This window comes from Neolamprologus multifasciatus, chromosome 16 (genome assembly GCF_963576455.1).
Source record: "Neolamprologus multifasciatus chromosome 16, fNeoMul1.2, whole genome shotgun sequence".
In the NCBI taxonomy this organism is placed as follows: Eukaryota; Metazoa; Chordata; class Actinopteri; order Cichliformes; family Cichlidae; genus Neolamprologus; species Neolamprologus multifasciatus.
The window spans coordinates 8,657,456-8,684,453 of record NC_140454.1 but is presented as its reverse complement, the minus strand read 5'-3'; the positions used below and the strand labels follow the sequence as shown (position 1 = coordinate 8,684,453).

The following is a 26,998-nucleotide window of genomic DNA, read 5'->3' as shown; positions in this document are numbered from 1 at the left end:
TAATTTGTAATAAATAAAAATTTGTTAAAGCCCTATTTCTAGGATTTTAGAAGTTAACCCTACTTCTCTATAGAAACACTGAAAAGTTGATGACTAGCACTTGCCTTATATACATAATGATGTATTTCACCACAAAAACATCACACTTTTATGTTTTATTTATTTATTTTTTTCCAGTGCCTTCTCCCAGTGCCTTACGACTGGACACAACTGCCTCCTTTGGCACTGCCAGGGAGGTCGTTGCCATTAAGGACTACTGCCCGTCTAGCTTCACCACCCTGAAGTTCTCTAAAGGAGATCGCCTCTATGTTCTGGACTCGTCAGGAGGAGAGTGGTGGTATGCCCACAATAACAAAGAGATGGGTTACATTCCTGCAGCATATGTGGAGCCCATTAACTACAGAGACTCGTCCTTCAGCGACAGTGGGATGATTGACACTGTGGGAGACTGTAATGAGGAGGCAGCCAAAGAAATGGACCTTCTAGGCGAGTGGGCAGGAGTGATTCTTAAACCAACCACCTTCCAAAATGGAAATCCTTTTGCAACTAACCATACCTCTACAAATCCCTTTCTAAACGGGGGTCCCCAGAGCTCACTTGATCAAAACAGTAATGAAAAATCAGTTGACCTTCTTCTGTTTGATACCGTCACTCCATCGTTGCCCAAGTCCACCAGCAGCACTGCTGACATTAATGGTTTTGGCAGCGGTGTTATCAGTTTGAACCCTGTAAGTCCTCTGGGGGTCGGTCAGGTTATGCGCAGAGACAACCCGTTTTTTAGAAGCAAACGTTCCTACAGTCTTTCTGAGTTATCCATCCTGCAGGCACAGTCCGATGCTCCTCAGGCCTCTGCTAGTTTCTTTGGAGGCCTTAAAGCACCAGCACCAGAGCAGTTCCAGAGCAGGGAGGATTTCCGGACTGCATGGCTCACACACCGCAAGTTGGCCAGGTCCTGCCATGATTTGGATTCCCTTGGCCAGAACCCAGGCTGGGGCCAAACGCAGCCGGTGGAGACTAACATCGTATGTCGACTAGACAGCTCAGGCGGAGCTGTCCAGCTTCCGGACACCAGCATCAGCATCCATATACCAGAGGGCCATGTCGCCCCTGGGGATACACAGCAGATCTCAATTAAAGCTCTGCTAGACCCGCCGCTAGAGCTCAACAGTGACCGCTGTACCACTGTCAGCCCTGTGGTGGAGATTAAACTCAGCAACATGGAAACCAAAACCACTGTTACCCTGGAGATGAAAGTGTCTGTTGTGGTAAAAATGGAGAGGAGGCAGACTACTGAAGTCTTGTGTGTACGAAGTGATTGTAAAGAGGGACCTTACACTCCTGTTCCTCAGGCATACATGTATGGAGACACAGTCCAGGTGTGCCTGGATAACCTTGAGCCATGTATGTACGTGTGTGTCGTGGCTCAGGCTCAATCCTTATCTCCAAATTCCACAGTTTGGGAGCATGTGGTTAAGAAGATCACTTTAGGAGTGTATGGTCCCAAACACATCCATCCATCCTTCAAAACAGTGGTGGCTATGTTCGGCCATGATTGTGCGCCAAAGACACTGTTGGTGAGTGAGGTTGGCAAGCAGGCCCAGTCTGCACCACCGGTTGCTCTCCAGCTCTGGGGCAAACACCAGTTTATCTTGTCCCGACCGCAGGACCTTCGTGTTGGAGTTTATTCCAACATGGCCAATTATGAAGTAAAGGCTAGTGAGCAGGCCAGGGTAGTTCGAGGATTCCAAGTTAAGCTAGGCAAAGTCAGCAGGCTTGTCTATGTCATTGCATCACGCGCAGACGATGTGTCGGATTTCACCCTAAGAATCCAGGTCAAAGATGACCAAGATTGTATACTGGCCCAGTTTTGTGTCCAGACACCAACACCGCCACCCAAAGCAGGCCCAAAGACATCAGCGCAACGGCGATTCCTGAAGAAGAAGGAAGTTGGTAAGATTGTCTTGTCTCCTCTTGCCATCGCCACTAAGTATCCTGTTTTTCAGGACAGGAGAATAAACAACCTGAAGTTTGGAAAGTTAATCAAAACTGTCATACGACAAACAAAAAATCAGTACTTGCTTGAATATAGGAAAGGAGATTTTGTAGCTCTGTTAAGTGAGGAGAAGATCAAGCTGAAGGGCCAGTTGTGGACAAAAGAATGGTACATTGGATATTATCAGGGCAGAATGGGACTTGTTCATTGTAAGAATGTGCTAGTGGTCGGCAAAGTTAAGCCAATTTACTTCACTGGGCCTGACCTCACAACCTCATTGTTACTTGAGCAGATACTGAAGCCCTGCAAGTTCCTCACATATATTTACGCCTCTGTAAGAACTATATTGATGGAGAACATTGGCAACTGGCGAGCATTCGCAGATGCCCTTGGATATGTCAACCTACCCTTAACGCATTTTTGCCGCGCTGAGCTGGACAGCGAACCAGAGAGGGTTGCATCAGTGTTGGAGAGGCTGAAGGAAGACTGCAACAATGCCGAGAGCAAAGAGAGGAAGTCCTTCCAGAAAGAACTCCTGACAGTAAGTTACTACCTTGGCATCCTCCTCTGTAGCAGTGACATAGCGTTTTCTGATTTGAAGAAATGAAAATTGTTCTTTTCTGTTTTAACTTTTCAGTTTCATTTTGAGACATTATGGCCTTCATTGGTCCAATTAGAGGCATTATTTGTTCTTTATCCCCTTGGTTGGACACTTGTTTCTTAAAGCAAAATTATCCTTCTGCTGTGTTATCTTCCCACAGCTGCCTTAGGATTTAGGCTGTGGTCCAGTCTACTGATTCTGCTGGGAGTGCAGTCAATAACTGCTGTGTAGGCATCGGGGTCTAATCAGGACCGAGGAGCTATGCAGAGCAGCAGAATACTTTGTCCCCATGAGTATGCTGATCGTACAAATCCAATAGATAGCATAGACTGCACTTGTAATTTTTTTTTACTTTATGTGCAAATAAATCAAACACGAGGAAAGAAGAAAAAGTGTGGAGAGCTTAATGAAACTGGCTCTTACGCTGGTATGTACACTAAGACATTTCAGGAATGGAAACACAGGCAAATTTAATATACTGATACAATAATACTGAATTAATTAATTCTGTGAGGCTAACGTGTGATTGATGAAGGGAAGTAACCCAAACTCTATTTTTTGGTGAAAAATGTCTGTTTTTCATTTGTGTCAGTTCCAATTACTATGATTTTGACCAGTGGTTGTGACAACTTGGGAAACAAATCCCGTATTCTTAGGTTATCATTAGGGGTTAGGGTTAGCGATACAGCTCAGCCAGTTAGAAAGAAACACAGGTGCTTGTCAGCTCATAACAAAAACCCTTTTCTTTACGTCTCTTTTTTCAGTTGGGCTTTAAGTAGAATATCAAATGTGGAACGCTTTAGCGAAGTTTAACATTTTTAGAGATTTTACTGGGGCTTTTCTTCTAAAGTGAACAGATGTGTCTGAAGCCTGGTCATTATGCTTATGTATTGTGCTTTTTTCTTTTCAGTGCATTCAGCCTTTTTTTTTTCTCGGAGGGGGAAAGGCCAAAATGCTGAGCTGTGTTCACTGTAAATGTGCAAACCAGCTCTGTCTGGCACTCGGTTATGCATCTTCTGTCATGGAAATGTGGATTTTCGCCTCAGCGCCTCAGGCTGTCTGGATATCGAGCCTCATCCTTACATGCCTAAACACACTGTTTGTGGAACTGTGCTCCGTAAAATTTGGCATTTTTCATTTTACGACTTACATTTTACACGTCTGTGTGCCCCTGAAATATTACCGCCTTTTTAGTGGGCTGTGTCCCCTTTTGACTTGAGGCACTGTTTCTACGCTTTGTTTCTGTATCAGTACATTATCCTCCTGAGAGTTTCTCGGAGGTCACAGACATCTTACAGCTGAAGTAATGCCGAGCAGAAACACTGTAATTTACACAGGGTTGTAAACACTAGTTAGAAACATTTATAGACAGAGAAACTGCAGTATGGAAAAGAACATAATAAAAGGTGGTGACTGAAAATATGCCCTGCTGGGTAGTTTGAACATAGGCCTGTTTTTATGTTATTCCTGTCTGGATTACACATAAACTACTGGTTACTCTCAGGACAATCAAAGCACGCAATGATCACTCAGATTCGGTATCACGAACGGTTGTTTCACCAGCGTACATATTCTTGTTTGACCGATGTGCAAACACTGCCCCCCCCTCCCCCGAAAGCAGAATCTTTGTTGCGTGATCAAATCTTCCTCTCCTCTGGAAATTGAGCTATTTTCTGTGTCGGGGGGACATTCTCCAACGATTCGCCTGTGTGCCATTTGACGTGCCATTTTGAAGTCTATTTTTAGACGAAAGAGAACCAAATCAAAAGCACTGTGGCTGCACCAAAGAGCAGCCTTTGTGTTAAAATGTATGATGCTTTTTTAGTGTGCTTTGATTATTAGTAGAGAAAAGGAACATTGTATGTATATATGCACACATCCAGTCCTGCAATACATCTTCCTTCGCAACGATTATGAGCTTCAGTTTAAGCTGCACCTGTATTGCAGAGGCACAAAAGGTATTATGTTATGAGATGATTATGTTATGTGCTTATATTGTAACTTGGCCACTGTGTTCCAGAGTTTGTGCTTAAGGTGACATCTTTATAAGCCACGTTTTGGTCCACCAACAGTCCAGAACTAATTTTCTGTAATTTAGAACAGAAACTGAGCAAATCTTCACACCGGAGAGGCAGAAACAAGACAACGATTTGAGACTTACTTCTGCCATGTGAGTAACTTGCAGATCTTTTATAAACCGTAACAGGAAGGCAGAACTGCAGGGAAGTCTGTCACTCAGACTAATTCCCCATACATCTGCATGATGTTTTATTCAGGAGTAAAATTAGCACGGGCTGTACTGCTGTGCTCATATTCATATAAATCTATCAATTCTTTTCTTACATTTTTTAATTTCCACAACATGTTGGATTATCTGAGTGTTTATTACCAGGGTTTTAATAGTTTTGCAATTTTCATTAGTTTTTATTTTTATTTAGTTTTGACTTCAGATTTTCACTTTTATATCAGTTTTAATTAGTTTTTACCAATTGTTTGCTAGTTTAGTTTAGTTTTTATTTTTTTGAAAATCCTTAGTTTCAGTTTAGTTTTGATTAGTTTCAGTTATAGTTTTAGTTGTGTTTGCAATAATTAAGTGTAACAAAATCCCAGTTTCATCATATCAGTGATTCTCCTCTGCTTATCCTTGGGTATGTTGCTATTCCAGCTACCATACCCTGCACCCTGGACAGGTCGCCTGTCTGTCACAGGGCTAACATGCAGAGACAGACAACTCACATTCCCACCTATGGGTTCTTTAAATAAATAAATAAAGGCAGATGAACAACCATTGATACCAGGCAACTATAAAATGTATATCTTGGCCCCAATGAGACTATTAACTCTCGCAGCACCGGGTGTTCGTAATTTTGGTTCAAGTGAATTGATAAACTTTTTGAAGGTAATTGACTCACACAGTTATGTAGATATCCCCGTCCTGTTGTCTCGGGATGCATCACGCTGCCTTGCCTGGTGTTAGCTTCAGTTTTCTGGGGATGAGGGTTGAGTGTGCTCCCTGACCTTCTCAAGGTAAGCTAGGTTAGCCTTCTTGTGTGAGCTTTTCAAGTGCACTTTAAGGTTTGTGGGATTTTTTCCCTTTAGAAATGTCCCTCATAATTTGTCTGTTTCCACTACAAGACACTTGCTTTATCCAAAACACAGTCATATTCAAAGTAATCCCAAATTGGACTCTGGCGCTTTCTTCCGACTTTTCCTGACATGATTCTGTGCGTGGCTGGAGCAGCAACACAGACGACTCGACTAACGTACTGCCACCTGCTGGCATAATGAGACACAGCAAGAAAAAAATATGGAAACTAAACTTCATTTTCACCCTTGACTATTGTATGACACGCACACACCAATGAAAACTAAACACATTTTTGCTATAAATTCAGTTAATTTTAGTTAGTTTTGTGAACACTCATTCCAGTTTTAGTTAGTTTTCCTTTTTTTGTTTTTATTTTTATTTCCGTTAACGAAAATGTTTTTTCACTTCTAGTTTTCGTTATTTCGTTAGTTTTCGTTAACGATAATAACCTTGTTTATTACACTTCAAACCAATTAGCTGGTTTCAATTTAAAATATTATTTTTAATATTACGACAACCGCGGATATTTTTTGGCGCCACCATCAGGTCAGGGTGTTCTTACACTAACTAACTTAGTGTAGCTAAGTTTTTTTGTTGTTGTTGTTGTTTTAACAGTAGTCAGAATACTAAACTAGGATTAAAGTGGTTTTTTTGGTTTGCTGAGAGTGATTTTCAGAGAGCAATAGAGTGCATTCTAGTGTTTTTTTTCCATAAGGTTTGTTTATATCAACAGGCAGGGACAAGCTTGACGTCTCTGTCAATACCTTGGGAGTACAGCTGGATATTTATTTCAGCTGTCTCTGTGTGACTAACTGGAGTCTGTGATTTTTTCAGTCATTATGAAAAAAAAATCTGTGTTATAATGCTGTAAAAATGTCTCATCTAAACAAAATAAGCATTTTCTTTCTCATAATAACACAGCCATAGATGGTAGATGTTTTAAAGGAAGTAAAGGGGAGACATGCTGTGGACTACATGAACATTTATCACCCTAAACAGTGTAATAAGTGGGGAGTGATTTCAGAGTTATGGACAGCTCAGTTGGCAACAGAAAAATAAAGTGGCGTTATGTTAAAAAAAAGAAAGAAAGAAAAGCATTTACACCATCAATGTACTTTCCCTTTACTTTGTCTACAAACCATTATTTGTGGAGCAGTTTATACTCCACCAGTAGACGGTAAAAACACCATCATGAGGCAAACTCACAGGTTAAATCTCTTGATGTTAATGGGGTGTGTTTATTATTATTATGCTCAATTTCACCCTTTCAGATGCTGCTTTGAGCTTTAGGGAAGTTTTAAATTCTAAAAAGGTCTAGACTGTTATTTCATTTAATACATCTTATGTGGAATTCTTTCAGTGCGTAAATACAAATAGTGGTGTGAATATAGCTTCCATCACACATGTAATAGTTTGGCCCTGCAGGACAGTCAGATGTGAGTTTTGTTGGTATGTAAAAAGAGTTTTGTTGTTGTTGTGGATCATGGAAATGATCCAAGTTATGTCTGTTGGATCTCAAACCTGCAGATGTTTCCTGCCTCATTGTTCCCAAACTAAACAGAAGATGCAGTTGTGGACTAGTAGGCGCCTGCAATCCATACGACCCCATTGTCTTCCTTGACCCAGACCCTGCACATAGGACCAATTTGAACTTGTCTGAGGCAGGTGGATGATGTCTATGAACAGATTGATATTTTAACAGTAAAAATGAGCAACTATGAGAAATCACTCATCTTTGGAAAAGAGAGTTTATTACAGAGAAATGTCTCTTTCCAAAATAAAAGCTATACTATACGCTTCTTCTGGGCTATATTCTCAGCAGCATATTAAACATATCAGGTCCCCATAAGGAGAATCATGTGCTAACGGCTGTCTAAATGACTCGGGTAAAGTTTGTAGCATGCCTGCTTGTTGTTTTTGTCTGCTTCCACTTGTCTTTGCACTAGGATGATGTCGCCGTAAATGTGCAGTCATATTCATTGTGTTCCCACTAGTGCTGTCAGCGTTAATCTGAAATGACGTTAACGCCACAACGCGGCAAATCTCCGTTAACGAGCTACCGCGGATCGCCCCGTGCGTGGGGCTGGACGGTGTCAACACATTAACGAGCAAACTGCGCTAACGCAGTAGTTCCCACCATGTAATTGAGCATTGCGTGGCACATCCGACATACTGTTTTACTTTTGTCCATGACGCATCTTACCTTCAGGGTCATACTTCACATGAAGAACAAAATAGTTCCAAAGGCCGGATCTGAATGAGGGTGGGGGAGGTTAAATTTGCCATGTTGCAACGAGCTTAGCTTAGCTGGATCTGCGCTTGACAGTGCAGCCTAGGCGGAGTAGTCGAACGCAGATCCACTGAGCTCTCAACACAGACAGCATCGTCAGAAGAAAAGTTGATAAAATAAATTAAAAATTTTGTATTGTTCGATACATATGCGTACCGAACCGAAAGCACTGTATCGAACGGTTCAATATCGATACGAGTATCGTTGCAACCCTAATATATAAATTTAAAAAAATAAATAAATATATCAATTGTTGATAACGTTTGTGTGGTTGATTTGCGTATATTCAGGTGTGCTTTTTATTTCATGTTTGGGAACATTGTAATCCAGGAAAAATGAAAGCATTACGAGTCAGATGCTTTCCAGCTGAAGCAAAATTCTGACTGTACTTTTCTGTGCTCAGAATTACTTCAATTCTGACAAAACCCAGACATTACTGGCTGAAATGGGCTGGAGGTGACGGGTTTTAACAAACACATGGAAAGTAGGGAGAATTTCACAGACCTTGTGAGTTTAAGAATAATGATTTATTAGTCTTTCAATAACAAAATAAAACACGGTCCGATAATGTGGGAGCCATCTTCCTAGTCAGTTTTGAGTGGAATGTCTCTAGTAGAGAGCCAAACTTTGTGACCTGCCACATAGTTGGGAGAGGAGGGTCCTCCTGTGGTCTGCCAGTTGTTTGTTCTGCTCTGCTGTCTAAAGAAGTACTGCCTTAATCTGATTCCAAATCCTATAGCAGTGATGTAGGTGGTGGTGGACTGATGGCCCTGCCAACTCTTGCTCCTTGGTTTGAAACGGGGATGCTTCAAAGATTGTCATTCCTGTTGCTGATGACGTGAGTGTATTGCATGTGCACTCAATCCAAAGCAACTGTGAGCTGGTAGACCAACTGATAGACTGGTCCAACTGGTAGACTGGTTGGAGAAGGCTGTACAGTGCACAGAGCCACACCGCTTTGTCTGGCCATTTCTTTGGGGTGAAACCAAGAGGAAAGGCTAACCTAAGCACCCAGCATTTTACAAAAATCCTTGCACACCTTAAATGACTGACACTCGCAGTCTGAACCGGTGTCATTAGGAATGCTGGGAAGGTGAAAAACATGGTGGATCAATAAATTAGCTATCTCTAAGCTGGTGAGCAATTTAGAAGGTGCTTTGAAGTGGAAAGATTTAGAAAATCTTAGACTTCAAGGATTACTGTATTCCCTTCAGAAGGACAGTAACAAAACCTATTCCAATGCCAGGGTCTGTTGGTAGGGAGTAGGGCTGGGCCATATCATACTGTTCACAGTAATACTGGTATAATGTTGGGCAATGATAAGAAAATGAAATATTGTGATAGAATATGGGTAAAACGCGCATGCGCAGTGCCTTTGTTTTCATACCACATGGCGGCGACAGAGAATGAAGGGGTCTTCAGTGGTGTGGAACTGGTTTAGCTTTCGTCCGTCAGATACAGAACAAAGCAATATTTTTGGTAGAGCATGCTAGCGGGCCGTTGTTATTACCGTGTTTTTTGGAAAATACGGCACACTTAAAATCTTTTGATTTTTCTGAAAATCGACAGTGCCCCTAATAATCCCGTGTGCCTTATGTATGAACTCTGGTTGTGTTTACTGACCTCGAAATGATTTTATGTGGTACACGGTGCTCGAAAGTCTATCGTAGGCAGGAGCCTCGCGGAGTGATACGCACTGTGCTTCAACATAATATTACGTTTTTTAAGTTTTGTGGATATTATACGTGGTTATGCTGAGGATATGTTGGCCAGTTTCCACTGGAAATGCCTTTTGGTTAAACTGTCAGCAAGGAATTTGCATTTGCACTGTTAAATTTTTATATAACTTTAATGCACGTAAAAAACAGCTGCTTGTTTAAGTGAAAATACATTGATGGGGTTTTTTTTTAGCACTGATAAAGTTGTGGAGTTGTACAGTATTTTGTCTAGTGTCAATTATATTGTCAGTTATATCGTTATCGCAAATTTTCAAATGCATATGGTAATAAATATTTTTGGTCATATTGCCCTGCTCTAGTAGGGTCCAGAGGTTATAATAGATCTGATGGGGGTTGTAGGAAAGATTTATTTAAGGCATAGACCGAGCAGGCTGACACATAAGAATAAACCTCCCTTTCCAGAGCAGACCATCAGAATGTTTGTTTAATAAAGTTTCTGGTTCAACTCACTCAAGGATGGCATGCAAATCTCCCAGCATTGAGCCCATTGGATTACTTGAGAGTGTATGGAGGAGGGAACATAAAGGCAGTTGAAAGCTTCATGTCAGTCTCTCCATGTTAGTTCACCCATATTTATGGGAGGAGCATCGGGACATTCTTTGGGAATGTGTCTGGTATTATATCCCCGGATTTCGAGCAATAGGTAAAAGGAAATTTAGAACACCCACAAACAGTCCCTACCCAGCATGACAAGGACTCGACCTCTTAGAGCTGGGGTGTCAAGCTCCAGTCCTCGAAGGCCAGCATCCTGCTTGTTTTTGAGATATCCCTGCCCTACCTGCTGCTGGTTACCTGGATCAGGTGTGCTTTGCCAATAAGAAGGAACCAATGTTTCCACTCCCTCTGGGGCTAGCTTAATGGCAACATCGTCGTTCTTTTCAGATGAAGATAGACTTACCATCTGAGCCAATGTTCTGGGAGATTGATTGAGTAAGGGAGGCATCTACATCAATAATCTAAAAACCTGGGGGAATAGTCAGGTTTGGAAGTCTGTATCGGCTTCTGGAGACCAGAGAAAGGAGAGAGTTGGTGTGGTGAGCATAGCTAGAAGAGCCAGAGTTCTGATGTTGTTCTGCTGCAGGAAAGTAGGGTAGGTTGATAATCAAAGTCCAATTCCAAAAAACCAAAGCATGAAAAGAAGAGTCTAACGTTACAGCTACTGAAGCTGAACTTGCTGGGGGAGGTGGATGGGAGAAGCCTGCCTTTAAAAGCACAGAAGTGTGATAAAGAATGGGCATGAGGTGTGTGCATCCAGCTGCTTCACAATCTTATTAACTTCCATGCACCAGGGCGACAACCTGCACACACTCGAGAACACTCCCCAGAGCAAGAGAGCGTGACACTAAGGGTTTTGTGACAAAGATATGTCGGGGGGAAAAATTGAGATGTAGAATGAAAAATGTCTGACACAATGTAAAATCACAGATTTCTAACTTTTCTGATTTTCTTTCATGAAATCTGCAATTAGGTCCAAGTATAATCAAGTTTCTGTTAAAGGTTCTATAAGTGAGAATTAGAAGCCTAATATAATGTAGCAGCAGATAGTTTTTCCCTATGAAAATATATACAGGAGCAGAGAATGAAGTCACTCTCCCTCTGTGTGTGTGTTGTAATCTGAGATTTTTTTATTATATGTTTTGGTAGCTAATCTGTGTGTGCATGTCGGTGCATGTGAGACCCTCCCTGTGAAACTGTTATGGAAAAGAGAGAGAAAATGATGTGACGTGGTTTCATTTTCAGCTCAGTGTTGATTCTGCTGGTGTTTTCCTGTGCTTCACCCACAGCAGCAGGAAAACCTCAGCAGACGCTTTCATAGTGTCAGGCTGGACACCAAACTCATTCAGTGTCATTTGGTCGCATTCTGTTCACCAAGAAATTGGATTAAAAAGGAATTTCAGCAGCTTGAGAGTTTCAAAGTCTTGTCATAAACTGTAGTTGTTTCTATTAATTTTTCATGCTTTGTTTCAAATTGTACAAAGCTATTATCAAGCAGCACTTCTTAATGTTCAATAAAATGCTGTAGATGCCATGCAAGCATTCAGATTTAATGTTTTGGGAGATACTACTGCTGTGAGCTGAATTTTAACATATAACCTAAATCATTTTATTTTTTAAAGTTGCAATTCTACTTTTCTAGGGCGTTGCAAGGGATTCACATACTTCAGACACATTAAGGTTTCCTGATAACAGTACGCTTACATCAAAGAGCGAGACATCTCCCTCAGGGGTTGGTAGAGACCCACCCATATCAAAAAATTGAACAATATTTATTGATGTTATAAGATAATTACATGATTTCAACACTATTTTACCCTAAACTGAGTGCTGTGTGATTGAGAAATTCTGGACAAGTTTTAACAGGCTCTCTCGGTCCTGCACTCCCCCTTAAGTTTCTTTTTAACTCACTCCATTCCTCTCCCCTTATCTGCTCATGGCCTGTTGTAACCTCAACATGATGTTTGGGCACGTTCAGGTTTTTACACTAAACTGTAAACCTGCCTGCTAGATGCTTACTCAGACACCACTCGTTTGCCAACATTGATTTGCCTTTGCAGTAATAGTGTGCATTTTAATGGAAAATGGCTAAAGCAGTAGAAATGTTAGGAAAATCTCTCTGCAGCTAAATCATAAAAATCTGAGGGAATAAACTTGTAAATATTTAATGTTTTTCTGACAAGTCAGTGTCATAGCCTTTCTGTCTTTCTCTTCCACACAGAGGTGGAAACTGATTAAATCCAATTTTTATGATAATTTGCCAGCATTTGTGTTAGAAATATAAATGACAATGACAAAACATGTATTATTACAACTATTAAAATTCTTTTGCAAATGCAGTCATTTTATGTTATGACAAGGATTGGATGGTTAAAGGGAAATGTATAGACACCTAAGTCTATTACTTAAACACATTAACCTTTCGTCTGAAAGACCCCTGGCTCGATTCTGAGGGGTACAAACAAACCCAGCCTAACTGGGTCTCACATTGCTGTAAGTCCTAGTGCCTCTCCCAAGCCTGAGTAAAATGTGAGGAAGAGCAAAAACATGTGGCAAGTCAACATTTGGATACATCCACTGTGGTGGCCTCTTGGGAAATAGGGGATCAGCTGAAAGGTAATAGGCAATATATAATTTAGATATATTGCAACTCGAAATCAGCTTTCACAACCTGAATTGAAAATCAAGAGGTAACTTTGCAAGATTGTTTCTTTAGAATTCAAAGTCCTTCAATTGTTGATGGTCATTTGCAGTAGTAATGCAACAGTAAATGTAACAGTGTTACACGCCGTTATCATCAGTGATCACTTTGAAGAAAGCAGTGGAGTGTGATGGACCTCCTGTGGTGCTCTTAAAATGGCTCTTTAAATGACTGAAAAGACCAACTCCACAGACCTTTTCAGTGTGGACACTGATGTGAGTGTGCTGTAGCTTTTCTGTGGCAGCTTGTTCATTTTCATTGAAAGAGTGAAAAAAAGAATCTCCTTGCAACTTTGTGAGGTATTCCCAGTATGATGTGTACAATTTTTGAGGTTTCTCCAGATATCCTCTGAGCATCATTTAAGTCTAATTAGGCTTTTGTGTTTCCATCTCTGTGTTTCCATCTCAATGGTGGCAGGTCAGTGCCAGTCTGGTCAAGATAAATGCCTCATAGATGAGTAGGGTACTTCCATACAAACTCAGGCAAATCTAAAAATGGAAAGAGTACAAAACTATTCAGAATCAGTTATAGTGAAGTGGCTTCGGTATATTTAATGAAGCCATGCAAAATGTTATTCTTAATACTGTAAAATTATAATGGCTGAAAAACATATTAAAGCTGTACAACCAAATAAGTTTTGAATCCAATTCAAGTATCACAATATGGTGATATTATTGGTAATCTAGAGATTTTTTCAGGTCTTTTTTTTCTACATCCATTCACAGCAACATTGTCAAGAGATATAACATAGTTTAAATAACAAAAACATGACCCTGGTTTCTATTACTGTTTGACATAGAGTAACAGAAACCAACGTGCGTACTGTGGTGTGAGAAATGATCAAAAAGTTGAACATTTAAGTATTCTGATTCTGAATTTCATGGCTTATGAGAGCATGTGGGATAGTTGGCTGCTCAAAACAATTTATGGTATGTGAAAGGTCTTTGATGCCACACACATCTTCTAGCTTTCATTCCTTTCACACAGTACACAAAAATACTGAATTCCCACCACAATCAGTCCTTTATGATTTCATGTCACTCATAATATTAATATTCTAAACATCCATCAGTCTCTATTTTTAACTAGTCCAGTGGGGATGAAGCCTATCCCACCTGACTCTTGGTAAAAGGCCAAGTACAGCTTAGGTAAGTCCCCAAAGAGTCAAAGGACTACATCAGGGGTCCCCAACTTCAGGCCTCGAGGGCCGGTGTCCTGCAGGTTTTAGATCTCACCCTGGGTCTACACACCTGAATCAAATGATTAGTTCATTACTAGGCCTCTGGAGAACTGCAAGACATGTTGAGGAGGCAACGTAGCCATTTGAATCAGCTGTGTTGGATCACAGACACATCTAATAACTGCAGGACACCTGCCCTCAAGGCCTGGAGTTGGGGACCCCTGGACTAGATGAACCGTCTGCTGTGCAAGTAATCACTGATTAGCCTGATCTCTGAAACTCTATGTAAAGCAACAAGGACTTTTGTAAAATAATTAAATTATGATGCATGTCAGTTTGAATGATTACTTTGCTTGCCCCCTGATTTCCAGACTTTGGAAGACCATGAGGGTTACGGTCACTTAGAGGTCATAGGATTAATTGTTCAAGCTCTAATTCTGACCCAACAACAGGAAAATCAAAAGAAAAATTTCCACTGTTTCAACATAAAGCATCAAATACAAAGAGAATTTTGTATTGGCTCACTAAGTTTAGTATGTAATAAACACATTTCCTTCTGTCACCCGTAAAAAAGGCTGTGAGCTTTGATCTTTCAGCTGAATGTCTTCTGTTCAGCACCAAAGAAACCCCACGTCCTGTTCTTCCTTTCAGTCGGATGCCGGTGTAGAGATTCCACAAGATCTTGAGGCGTGGGACCACATGGGGGGCGGGGGACCTCTGTTGTATCTCAGAGCCAAAAGGGGATTTTCATTTCAAAGCTCTCACTCAGCTCTGCAGCTGAACATCTGACCCCACTGAATTACTTGCAGTGAGATCAGTGGAGCATATCGAGCTTGGGAATAATAATAACATCCTATTTCTGGAGGAAGGCTCTGAAAAATGGCGAGGCCCATTATATACAATTTGCGCTCTGCTATGCCATTTTTGTACACAGATCAATCTAGGGTGTTTTTTTCCTCCCTCCACTTCCTCTTCCTCCCCCTCCTTCAGTGGTTGGGTGTGGTGAGTTGCTGCTTCTGGAATAACTGTCTGAACAACAGCTCGCTTACTCTCAGGAGATTCTTCCTTTTTGGGGGGAGTTGCTTAAGAATTAGGAGACTTCAGATGCAGGGTAAAAACCAGCAGCTGGGCTCTCTAATCTCTCCAATGTTTTGGTTTTTGAGGCTGATGCCGCTGCTCGCCAAGTGGTAAAGTGATGAGAAAGAACAGACAAGAAAGAAAGAAGTGTGCCAAAGATAGAGCACAGAGGCTGCAAATGGGTGAGGTGGAGGAAGTCAGATGGAAAATGAAGATGGGATAGAAAAATAATAAAGAGGAGATTGAAGTGGAGAGATTGACTGTCAGTTTTCTAGGTGAGTGGAAAAGAGCTGCAACAGGACAATGGAAGAAACAAATCATTTATCAAAATTGTCATTGCTTTAGTTTGGTTGTTTTCTACAAGTCTAAAGGCACCCTCTCTCTCTGTGTGTGTTTGTGTGTGTGTTTTGGTGTGTAACAACAGACACTGAAACCACCCACTTCCTTCGTTTCCACATCGCCGTTATCTCTGAAAATATGTCTGGAGGAATTTTCTTCTCATTTTGACAAGCAGATGATTTATGCAGCAGGGAGAGCTGCGAGGCTTCAGAGCACTGATTGCTGAGCTAGTGAAACAAACTCGGTGGCATTTAACAAACACATACACAAACATTCAGAGAGTCCTATAACACATAAAGCAGCTGACATTTTGGAAAAACGCAGCACAGTAGTTGATTCCTCTATAGAGGCAGAGTATTATCCCACTGCATAGAAGCTTTTTAAATGGCAATAATGACAGTGTGCCCAGCTCGGCCTTCTGCAGTGCAATTATTAGTTTAGAATCAGACTCAGTGACTCGTGAGGGAGCCACCCTCTGTGATAAATACTTTACAACACGCCATCAAAAATTTACAGCAAGGAGAATATTTCCAACCACCAAGACGCTCCAAAAAGAGACCAAAGTGCGGATCCACAGAACATCTTCTTTAAACTCAAACAGTGAAATAGACCTCATTACTGCAGGGAAAAAACATTCTTAGAACCTGTACTGTGTCTGGAGCTGCACCAGCATTACAGATCACATGTAAGATAGGGTTTGTAGCATGTTTACTTAAAATGCTGGTTTTTGGCTTACCAACATAAAACCTTGAAGCAGCAAAATTCAAGTTTTACTTAAAATAACACTTAATGTTTAAAATGTAAAGCAGAAAATCCTAACAGACTGAAGGATTACTGACCACTCAGTCCATTATAGGCATGATAATGCCTGTAATGGACCAGGTGGTCATTATAAGGACCATTGCTACAGCTGACAGTTATTACACCACTGTGCTACTACTCTAGAAAAGTGTGATAAGGTCTACCAGGTGGCCAGTGACCTGTCTAGGGTTAGGTTAAGGGTTTTATTGGGTTTTGTTTTAGCAACATGCTAAATAGGCACATTTTCAGAAACTAGAAGACTTTTAAAAATGGGGTGGTTAAAGAAACCCTACCTCCAACCCTAACACATACTGGGTCGCCAATAGTAGGGAAGGTAGCACCAGCAGGTAGGCTGCTTCAGTCATTCACATTCAGTTCAGATGCCCCTGTGGAACAGCAAGTGATTAGCTCACTCAGCATTGCTTTGTAGCTGATATGTGGTTGCTAGGGGACAATCCAGACATAAGCAGCCTAGGTAACCCCCTAATCTATATACCAACCTTTCATATGTCAATCAGGAGTATCCTTTACTCTTGTTGGTAGTTGCTTCAATTACTTGACTTCAAGCTATAAAAACATTAATTCTGGAGCCGCCCACTTTGCACTGACAGCAGTTATTTCATTCCCTGAAGTTGCGAAAGCCTCTTTTCCATTAGTACCTACTCGACTCGGATCGACTGGTTTTCCATTACAACCCAGGAGTACCTTGTTTGCATGCTTGTCTGTGCGTCCCGCGACACAATAAATGTGCAAGATGAACGCTACAACAAAGGTGGATATCGAAGCGAATATATACCTGCTGCTCAGTCTGTTGCTTTTCGTCAGACTCAGGGACCACAGCGTTGTTTTTTGTAGCCATTTCCCTTGTCGAGTTTCAAAATTGGCAGTTTTGATTTTCGGGAACGAGACGCTCTCATGACTCATCGAGTGACACTACTTACCAGCCAATCAGTGGCATGCAGTCTGACGACGTCAGAATTTAGTACCTGTTTGGATTGCTTGGAACCCTAGCCGAGCAGGTACTAAAAAACGACCTCGTCCCAGGTACTGTGACCTAATGGAAAACCCTGAAAACTGTGGCGAGTTGATCTGAGTAGGTACTAATTGAAAAGGGGCTTAAATGTCGCTGACTTGTATGGTGTGTGGTCACCACGTCACTGCATCAAGTCATCCTGTGTGAGCGCCCCTTTAACCCTTTCTCCACAAGTAAAGTCATTTTCTTATTAGCCATTGCTGTGTAGCTTATATTTGGTAATAAAGTGGCTGTTGGTGACCCTGTTGTACTGGTAGTTGCTTCAAGCTTGCAACCTCAAAGCTGAGATTTGTCTAACTCGTGAGCCTTCATTGGAATTCCTCGGTCCCCGGTCACCACATGGCTGTGTGCTCTGCGGCAGGACACAGGGTGGTGTGTTAGCTCATTGTTCTTGGTTTTTGTGCTGTTGCATTTTTATCTTTATAGTGACCACTCACTTCTTTTTATATGTATTGTGTCATGTGTTTCTTTTCTGTTCTTGTGTGCTTTCATAAAGTTCCCAGTCCAGAGTGGGAATGCTTATTCTCTTTTTTTGGAAATACGTTAAAAAGTTAAACATTAAAATACCAGTATACTGCAAAATAATAACATCTCAGTTAAACTCGCCTTGTTAATAAAATCCAAAACTCTGAACCTACGAAATACAATAAATATGTGTTTATTTTCCTAATGTTTGCTGGACTTTGTCAGTCCAACAGTTTCTGCCGCAGTAAACAAATTCTAACATTGTTAGAGACTTAAAGTTGTGTTGAGACAGGAAGTGTTCTCCTTTATTTTGGCAGGAATTTCCTGTTGTTATCTAGCAAGGAAACAGGTGCTTGTATTGCTAAAATCCTCTTCCCCTTAACATTCACAAAGATATCCAGAAAAATACCAAACAAACATTGTGTGATTCTGTCTGTCAATCAACGTCCAAATCAAACTTCAGCTGCAGATTTTGTCCAGAAGTGTCTGATCGACTCAGTTTGCTTCTCCGTCTTTGATGTAATGTGGCGACAGATCAGCATTCCAGCAGAACAGCAAAACGCCGTCTGATTGGCCCCCCAGCTGCCGCTATCTCATCCTCTGGTCTTCTCTCAGAGCGAGAGAGGCTGCTGGAGCATGACATCTGCATTCCTCACCCCCTCCCCCAGTCTCCCCCCCCCAATATCCTGTCGTTCCACACATTCCTGCACATCCAGCTGAGGTCCAAAGTGGAGCTTTAAACTCACCTACGCTCTGTTGAGCCTGCAAGTCAAAGGCTGCATCCGAGTGTGTGCTGGCACTTCTGTCTTTGTGAGGACACTCGGAATAGAAAGTTTAGTTCCTCATTCGGTGATACAGTCTGAAACAGTTTCCATGCATTTCTATCAAAAAGAGATCAGTGTTGTTGGCACAAACCTGGAACCAGCACGGCACCATCAAACTGTTGGGCCTAAAGTTAATATCAGTGCTGTTGGGCCTTCTAGCTTCTATAAAGGGCAGGATTCAGACTTAGTTCAGACTTAGTTCTTAACATGCACTGCTTGAAGATTAGCACTCCAGGTGTACACCCCACCCCACCCCATGTGGCGACCACATGCCACACTGCTGAGAGCAGCCAGCCCGGCTTCGAGTCCAACCCTGTCTTCCCCTGCTTTCCTGACCCTTCTTCACTGTATCTATCAAAATAAAGCTCAAAAAACACTTTGCAACTCGATTTATTTATGAAAATTTCTCCATAAATGGATATAAGCCTCTAGAATACACTGTCTTCACAAGTGTACTCATAAAGTCAGCACACATTAGTGGAAATGCACTTATTTGCATGAGATTCATTTGGATTTGCAAATCTGCTCTGACGTGCTGCAGGTCCTCTCCGCCGTAGGAACACAGCGAGTCTCCGCAGTCTTTAGTTTTCCCACAATCACCAGTCATCTGGGCAGAATTGACAGAGACAGAGAGGTTGCAGGGGCTGATGGGAGGGGCCGGGCTCCTGTCCAAACCAGTTAAATTCAAACAAACAGGAGTCACTTTAGCATCATGCATTTTTCTTTCTTAGTTTTTATTCTCTCTGTCCTCAGTTGTCCTATTTTTGGTTAGAAGAAAGTCAGATAATTACTGTTTATTTAGACCCAACTACATCATGAACGTGGTAAAAGACCAGAGACGTTTTTGACCAGACTGGGGAATTTTGTAAGAAAATGTTGGGACACTTTGGACATCAGACACGTCATTGTTGTGTACTGGATCTCATATTGGATCCTGTGTGTATCAGTGTTGAGCTGCTGCATTCCTCATGTCATAAATATGCTACTGAAGCAACACAAGGTTTTTACTTCTACATCCAACACGAAGCTTGTAAAAATTGCACAAAGCTGAGATTTTCAGTGGGTTAGAGAGGCCAGCTGTGGAAAAAAACATGGGATCATATTAGTGGACTGAAACCTGTAGATGTGCATTTATTTATTAATTGTATCTTTGTAAAGGGTGATTTCTGTCTGGCGTCTGGTCACTTTGCACCTTAAACAGACTTTTTGTGAACACACTGTATGTATGTTCATGTTGTATTATTGTAGGGTCTACCTCACAATATAAAGCGCTTTAAGGCAACTGTTGTTGTGATTTGGCACTATATAAATAAAATTGAATTGAATTGAAATTAAACACTGATTCCAAACTAGAATTCTTCAGAATCAGGAATTGAATCTGAATCGACCTCCATCACTCAAAGGTGAATAATTTATTTAGAACCCACATCTGAAATCTTCTCCCTCTCCTTTCTCTGCAGGCCCTGTTGAAGATGGATTGTCAGGGTCTTGTAGCCCGACTGGTGATGGACTTTGTCCTCCTCACCACCGCCGTGGAGGTAGCCGGCCGCTGGAGGGAGATGGCCGAGAGGCTCGTCAAGATTTCGCGCCAACAAATGGATGCTTACGAGGCACCACACCGTGACAAGAACGGGGTGGTGGACAGCGAGGTACGCGTGTCCTAACATCCCAAAAAAAGATTTCACACAACAACAACTTCAACAACGAATCCATTCTGTACAAGCCTGATCAGCTTCATTATGTTTTAGGACTGAACACTCAGTTATTTGCTTGTCTGTTTGAATCTGTAACATTAAGACATTCATGTTCCTCAGAGGATGAAATCAGCTGACCTAAGCAACTGAAAGTGTAGGTGATTCCTGACCTGATTATTGTGTTTTAAAGGAACAGTGACACATCTTGAGAAATACAAATGTTTCACTTTTCCCTTCTGTCAAAATCACAAGTGGACCGAGTGCATCTGTATCATTCTGTCAGCCGGTGACAGTTTTCAGACATGTCAGTGTCCCAGGAGATCATGACACGTTTGTTTATCTTCTTGTCTGCAGGCCATGTGGAAGCCGGCATACGACTTCCTGGTCACGTGGGCAGCTCAGATTGGCGATAGCTACAGGGATGTGATCCAAGAGCTTCACATGGGCTTGGACAAGATGAAGAACCCCATCACCAAACGCTGGAAGCATCTGACCGGCACGCTCATCCTGGTCAACTGCTTGGATGTCCTGCGGAGCTCTGCTTTCAGCCCCTCTGCTCAGGACGACTACGCCATCTGAACCCAAGCATTGCCCCACACCAGCACACCTTGCTCTTCAGGAGCAATTTGTTTTTTTTTGAAATTGCAACGTTTGAAATGCTGCATATCAGCTGTTTGCTCACTCTGAATGCCACTACTGCTGTCGTTCCTGCAGCGTTGCCTTCAGCTCTTCGTGCCCAGGGCAACATCACCAGACAGGCCCCACGTCCCCAGCAAACAACACAGTGCTGTATGGAGCTTGCAGTATTCACAGAGACTCTTTTAATAGCTTCAGTCTTGCACAGTTATGTATTTTTGTACTCTTATTATGGCACAGCAGTTTTTTAAGCAACCATTTGGTTAAGATCTGTGGATTGAATGCCAAGACAGACATTTTTATTAAGAAAAGACATTTTTAGATATTGTATCCTCGTATCCTCACGTGTCAGATCTGTTCTATTTATTTATACATTAAGAAGAAGGAGCATCACCTTTGGTCTGTCTTCAGCTTCTCCCTGCAGTCCTTCAAATTTCAGTGGTCCAAATATTTTGGTGTCCTCTATTTTCGAAGATCTGAGACTGAAGATTGTACAGTCAGTTTTACACTGAAACGCGCAGTGTTTTTGTAGAACATGAATCAATGGATTTATTAGATTTAAACTGAATATTTAGTTTCAGCAAAATTTAAAACCCTTGTGTCAGTTTTAAATCATCTTTTGAGTTTTGGCCTCCTAAAAAATGTTATTGTTTTCTGATTAAATTTATTGTAACAAACTTGACCTTCTAAACATCAGTTGATAAATCAGCCTCGACCTGAGCCATACTCACTTTGTTCTACTCAACTTGTCCCAACCTTTCCAAAACTGAGAATGTCAGACATGGACATCCACAGTCCATGTTTGACTTAGAATGCACTCCCGTTAGGCTTTTTTGAGCATGCTTAACCCGCCACAGTCCAGTTTGTGTGAGGAGTGTGAATGCATCATGCCCGCCTGTGGGAGAGAAAGGTCTCTCAAAGAGTCCTGAATTAAAATCTGTGCAAAAATTGTGCAGCAGACAAGATGGTAGTAGAAGTCAAACTGTGGCGGGCTGTTTAAAACGTTATTTTCGGACAGAATCATTTTTTAAATCAAGTGGGTCTTTACATGTAGTGTTTATTCCCTGCAGATCATTGAAATCTATGTTAATTTAGATAATCCACTCAAATCTTATGGATCACCACAGCAGGTCTTTTGCCTCTATCTCACCCAAATAAGTGCCTGGAGGCATTTCAAATGAATTGTTAAGTTATGAGACTCTCTTTTAAAGGAACTTTGACAGGATGCATGTGACTTGCTTGCTAACGTTAGGTGGTCAAATGCTTCCTGCTGCTTTTCTTTGCACATCTGAAAATCTCTGTTTCAGAGTGGACCTCATTTAATTTCAAGTAGCATTTCGTGAGTTCATACATGGCCTTTCCGCAGCCCCTCAGTTCCTCCTCTGTCTGAAACAAGCTACTTTTGCTCTCTGTTCACCTCTTTAAGCCAACTTTCCTCTGATTGGCCGCCCCTCGTAAAAAAAGCATGAACAGCAGATAGGTGGAGCTTCTATCCTCATAGCCTGAGATGTGAGCGTAGAAACACTGCTTCATACTGACATTAAAAAAAGCACCAGAAGTAAAAATAAAATGTCTGAAAGAGTATTTAGAGTAGCATGACGCCTGAGCTTTTGACACACAGGGATTCCTTCTACATATGCTGACCTCATTATCTGAAACCTTGGCCGTGTTCATTGTTAGTAACGACCACTTTCAAAGAAAAAAAAGGGAATATAATATAATTGGTTCACCTTAAATAACTGCTAACTTTGTAACTTTGCCCCAGAATGACTCAAAACAAAGTAAATTTAATGAGCTGCATTGCATTGTGCTTTGGGAGAATGCTTTTGTTCTACTAAACGGTAGTATCATGATGAAGTGTGTGGTTCTGCAAGTGGGGTTTAGATGCTAATTTTATTTCAAGATAAAGTAAAGTCGAGGAGAAGAGCACTGGCGAAATTATGGGGAGAAAAGTGAAGCATGTTTAGCCCTAAAAGCACAAAGTAGAGAGATGGAAGGGGGACAGTGGAGATGGGGCATGATTCACTGTGTCCTGCGTAATGGGGACCTTAAACTAAACTGGCTGAAATATGGGTCACAGTAAACTAAACAATCAAGAACACCGACTGAGTGTTAGGATTGGTCCATCAAGGATTTACGTCTTGATTAACGATTACCTTGAGCCTGTACCTCCATATAGTAACCAAACTCGCACCTCTTAGTTCTGAACTCTCTCATCTTTGTTATGCAAAATCTGTTGTTTTTTTTCTTTCTGTGTTTTTTATAAAGCTTGCCAAAAATAAGTAGAGCTCTACACAAATAACCATGTACAATGTTGAGACCACTGTTGTAATGACACTGTCTATCAAAGCTTCTCTAGCTTTCGTCCCAGTGCTGCATACTGTATAATGTGCTAGTGACACAGCCAGTGTTGAGTTGAAAACCTTTTTTGTGACTGCATACTTTTACGGAAGAGACTCTAAATAAAATGTAAATATTTGTACACGACATTCGTGAGAATTGACTTGCTGCTGGCTGTGCAAACAACCCCCTCACCCCCACCAACATCACCAACAAACAGGGCACCACAGTCAGGAAACTCCTTATCTGAAGCATGGGAGACAGGCCGTCATGTTTCAGGTGTTATCAGTGCTCTGTTTGTGGAAAAAAAAAAAACAATGGCTGAGAAAGTGTGCAGTTGAAGGTGGTAGGGAGCAGGAGAGATTCTGGGTAGTTTCTGGCTATACATTGCAAGACCAAGAGAAACTAGAAGGGTGGCTCAGGTAGCATAAAAAAGGGTCGATGATATGTACCAGGCCCTGTTCTCATTGTTGAACTGCTCTCATTATACTGTCCATTTTCTTAAAGATGGGGGCTGGGGGTTCTTGATCACGTGCATAGAGCAAATCACCAGTGTAGATGACCAGGGAGGCTTTTATAGTTTCCACAACTGCAAATTTACTGGGGTCCACTTGGGTCAGTATGAAATTAATTTTGTCATCAGTTGATGAGTGTGAGTTTTAGCAGCCATCTGTGAAAAGACCATAGTCTGCAGCGACAGCAGCTGTCCATGCCCGTCTTGGTAATCAGTGTAGTCCCCACCAAATAAAAGACTATCTGGACTGAGGATTTTAACTAGAGGAACTCAAAAATTCAAATCAACATAAATGTACTGGAGAATACTGGAATTTTGGAACGGCACAGACTTTATAAGCATCATTTCCTGGAAAGTTACTTTGGTGGTAAAGGTAAAGTTTTTTGAGTTTTCTGCCTTTTGCAGTTTTATGTCTCTTTGACACCTGAAATTTAAGCTCATTTTGATAAACTGCTCAGTCTTCCAAGAATGGAAAGATTCTTGTCTTGAAGAAAACTGACAGGCCTGACAGCATGTGTGCAAAAAGTTGGGAGAAGATGGCTAATGCTAAAATTGTGCATGGCAAAGCTAAGGTCTCAGTCAGTCAGGCCTAGATCTTTGTGTTACCAATCTCATTCATCGACAGCACACAACCTCCAAAACCACTTGCAAACCAGTTGGAGGAATGCAGTTTTTTCCCCTAGCAACTCGTGGTGAATATGGGGAGTGTCACTGCTGACTCAATTAGCAATTAATTTCATAGCAACCATCAGCAACCACTACATCTGTTCAGGCAATACTTATTTTTGCCTTGCAACTGGTGGTAGCGAGGCAGTTGCCAACCAGTCTCTAGGCCTGTGTGATTGGGCTTAAAGAGTCTCTTGGAAACTGGCATCTCCTTTGAGAGAAACTTTATGGACTTTTACCCAGAAACAGCAAGAGTGATTGTGCCAAGGTGTTTGATAAATTCTGTGAATTGGTGACAAAGAAATTGCAGCTGCCTTGCTAGACCCAGATGCCATAAATGTTCTGTCAAAAATATAATGTTATGCAGAATATTAGACAGAAATAAAGCAGTGCCTTGAAGTTTTAGTTTCAAAGCACATCATGTGCCTTGGGCACTAACAAATACTTTTCTAGACAACTAGCTTCTGTCTGTGTCTCCAAAATTCACAGGTCATATGTTACAAATCACTTAGTAGTATAGTAGTGTTATGTTGAGTTAAGACAGCTCATTATAGAGCATATAAGCAAAGAGCCACCAGATCTTGACTGAGCAAAAGTGAGTGTCTCTGCTTCTTTACTCAGATAATTGAGAGAATTTCCATATATAAAAAAAAGGTCTGTAACTTTGTATCTCATTTTCTCTTTCCATTCCTTTCTCTACCCCTTTCTCTGTCTCTCACTCTCTGTGCCGTAAAAGCAAGCAGACATTAATTAAATACACAGATTAATGGAGGAGAAAAAAGAGCCAAAAGGAGTAGAATTAATTACAGTAGGGTATGGGCTGACAGGCTTCAAATCCCTGCCTGGAGTGCCAGTAATGAGCTCCCCAGGGTGACAGGGCTTACAGAACAGCACACAGCTCTGTACTTAGCTTCAAAATCCAGGGATAACCTGTACAAATAGACGACTCACTCAACGTGTTGAAGTTTTTTATTGTCTTTTCCGACGTGTCCGAGATGTTCGTTCGCTGGGGTTTAACATTTTTAATCATTGCACTCAATAGGCATAAAGCTTTGGTTTCCAGAGAAACATTCTATTGTTGAATAAGTGGATTATAGTCTAAGCCCCATAAATGCCTACAGGTTCCACAGTATGCACAAGTACAAACCAGAAAAGATAATGTTAAAAGCAATGATCTGCTCAATTTTTGCACACTTTGTACATTTTCACTGGGGTTTGAGTCTTTATGTCCTTGCCTCTCTTTCTGCTCATGCTTGCTGAATGATATTTCCATTTCCATAATGCTGCTTCTAAATGTGGACCCATTGCGGTGTGGCGCATGATGCAGGAAATCAAAGTTCTGTAAAAATGTAGAGAAGCCATCCATTGCCTGAAATCAGAAATCTCTAACCCTTTTTTACCACCAAAAAGTTGAGACACTGTGAAAAATTTTATTAACTTATACACAGTAGAACATAAAAAACTCATTTTGAATTTGATGGCCAGCAACACATCTCATACAGGTTGGAAGGCAGGGAAAGAAACAGCTGGAAAAGTTAGTGGTGTTAAAAAAAAAAGCAATGTAAATATACAAAGACTGAGTATCTCATCATCTACAGAACATAATGTCATCAAAAGATTCTGAGAAGCTGGAGAAATCTCTGTCTTCTGAAAATCAGTGGGGATGTTTGAGATCTTTTAGGTCTTCAGGCAGCACTGCATTAAAAACAGACGTGATTCTGTATTGGAAATCACTGCATGGAATCAGGAAAAGTTCCAAAAATCTGAAGTAATTGGCCACGAACAGAGACTTAAAGCTATGAAGATGAAGCTGTATTTGAACATGATCCAGGAACAACGCTGTGTTCTCTCGGATAAAGCTTAGTTAGTTAAAATAGACTGCAGCAAACTGGAAAATTGTTCTGTGGTCAGACAAATCGACACTTAGATGGATTCTGCGCTCTTCGGATTACAGAGCAAAGCTTTTAACAAACTTGCGGCTCGCTATCAGCTCTTATTTCAAAAGCCTGCATCTCTGATTATAAGCTGCCAGTTCAATGCAGCTTTTCGAATGGGCGGCTTGCATTTGTCTAAAAGCACCAAAGGTATGTACAGGTTTCAGAGAAGCATGTTTTGTCTTGTGTATTTCAACAAGACCATGTTAAACTGATTACTGCATCTATTTCAAACGCATGGCTTCATAGTAGAAGAGTCTCATCATAATATTGGGAGCATCATGACACCAAACATATAACATAGGTGACCCAGAACTGTTAAGCAGTTAGAATCCCACATGAGAAAAGAATTGGACAATTCTTGGTCCTAACTTTATTCAGACATGTGGCTGCCACAAAATGCATAAAATGGGCTAATGATCTTTCAGTCAGATAATATTTTAGAATTCTTTCTAATATTCTTAAAATGGTATGTTTTCTCAGCTTAAACATTTGATATCTTTCCTGCGTACTACTATGAATGGAATGAGATTATGCCATTCTGTCTGTAAACATGACAGATCAAAAAGTTTTGAGATAATACTGATA

The 26,998-nt window shown here is 41.2% G+C and overlaps 1 protein-coding gene and 1 long non-coding RNA gene across 3 annotated transcripts in view; both read left to right on the top strand.

Annotated features, from left to right (window-relative positions):
• The window catches only part of LOC146500237 (SH3 domain-binding protein 4), a 48,670-nt gene extending 25,234 nt beyond the window's left edge, over window positions 1-23,436 (top strand). The window contains exons 3-5 of one of the 2 annotated variants that reach the window (XM_085135536.1): window positions 178-2,534; window positions 20,087-20,275; window positions 20,675-23,436. In XM_085135536.1, coding sequence (XP_084991662.1) covers window positions 178-2,534; window positions 20,087-20,275; window positions 20,675-20,899 — 2,771 coding nt within the window. In that variant the 3' untranslated portion in view covers window positions 20,900-23,436. Of the gene's footprint in view, window positions 1-177; window positions 2,535-2,754; window positions 6,764-20,086; window positions 20,276-20,674 lie in introns of those variants that run through there. The other variant, XM_085135538.1, reaches the window with a different exon arrangement.
• Window positions 1-26,998, top strand: part of LOC146500233 (uncharacterized) — a 262,037-nt gene that overhangs the window by 110,472 nt on the left and 124,567 nt on the right. The window lies entirely within an intron of this gene.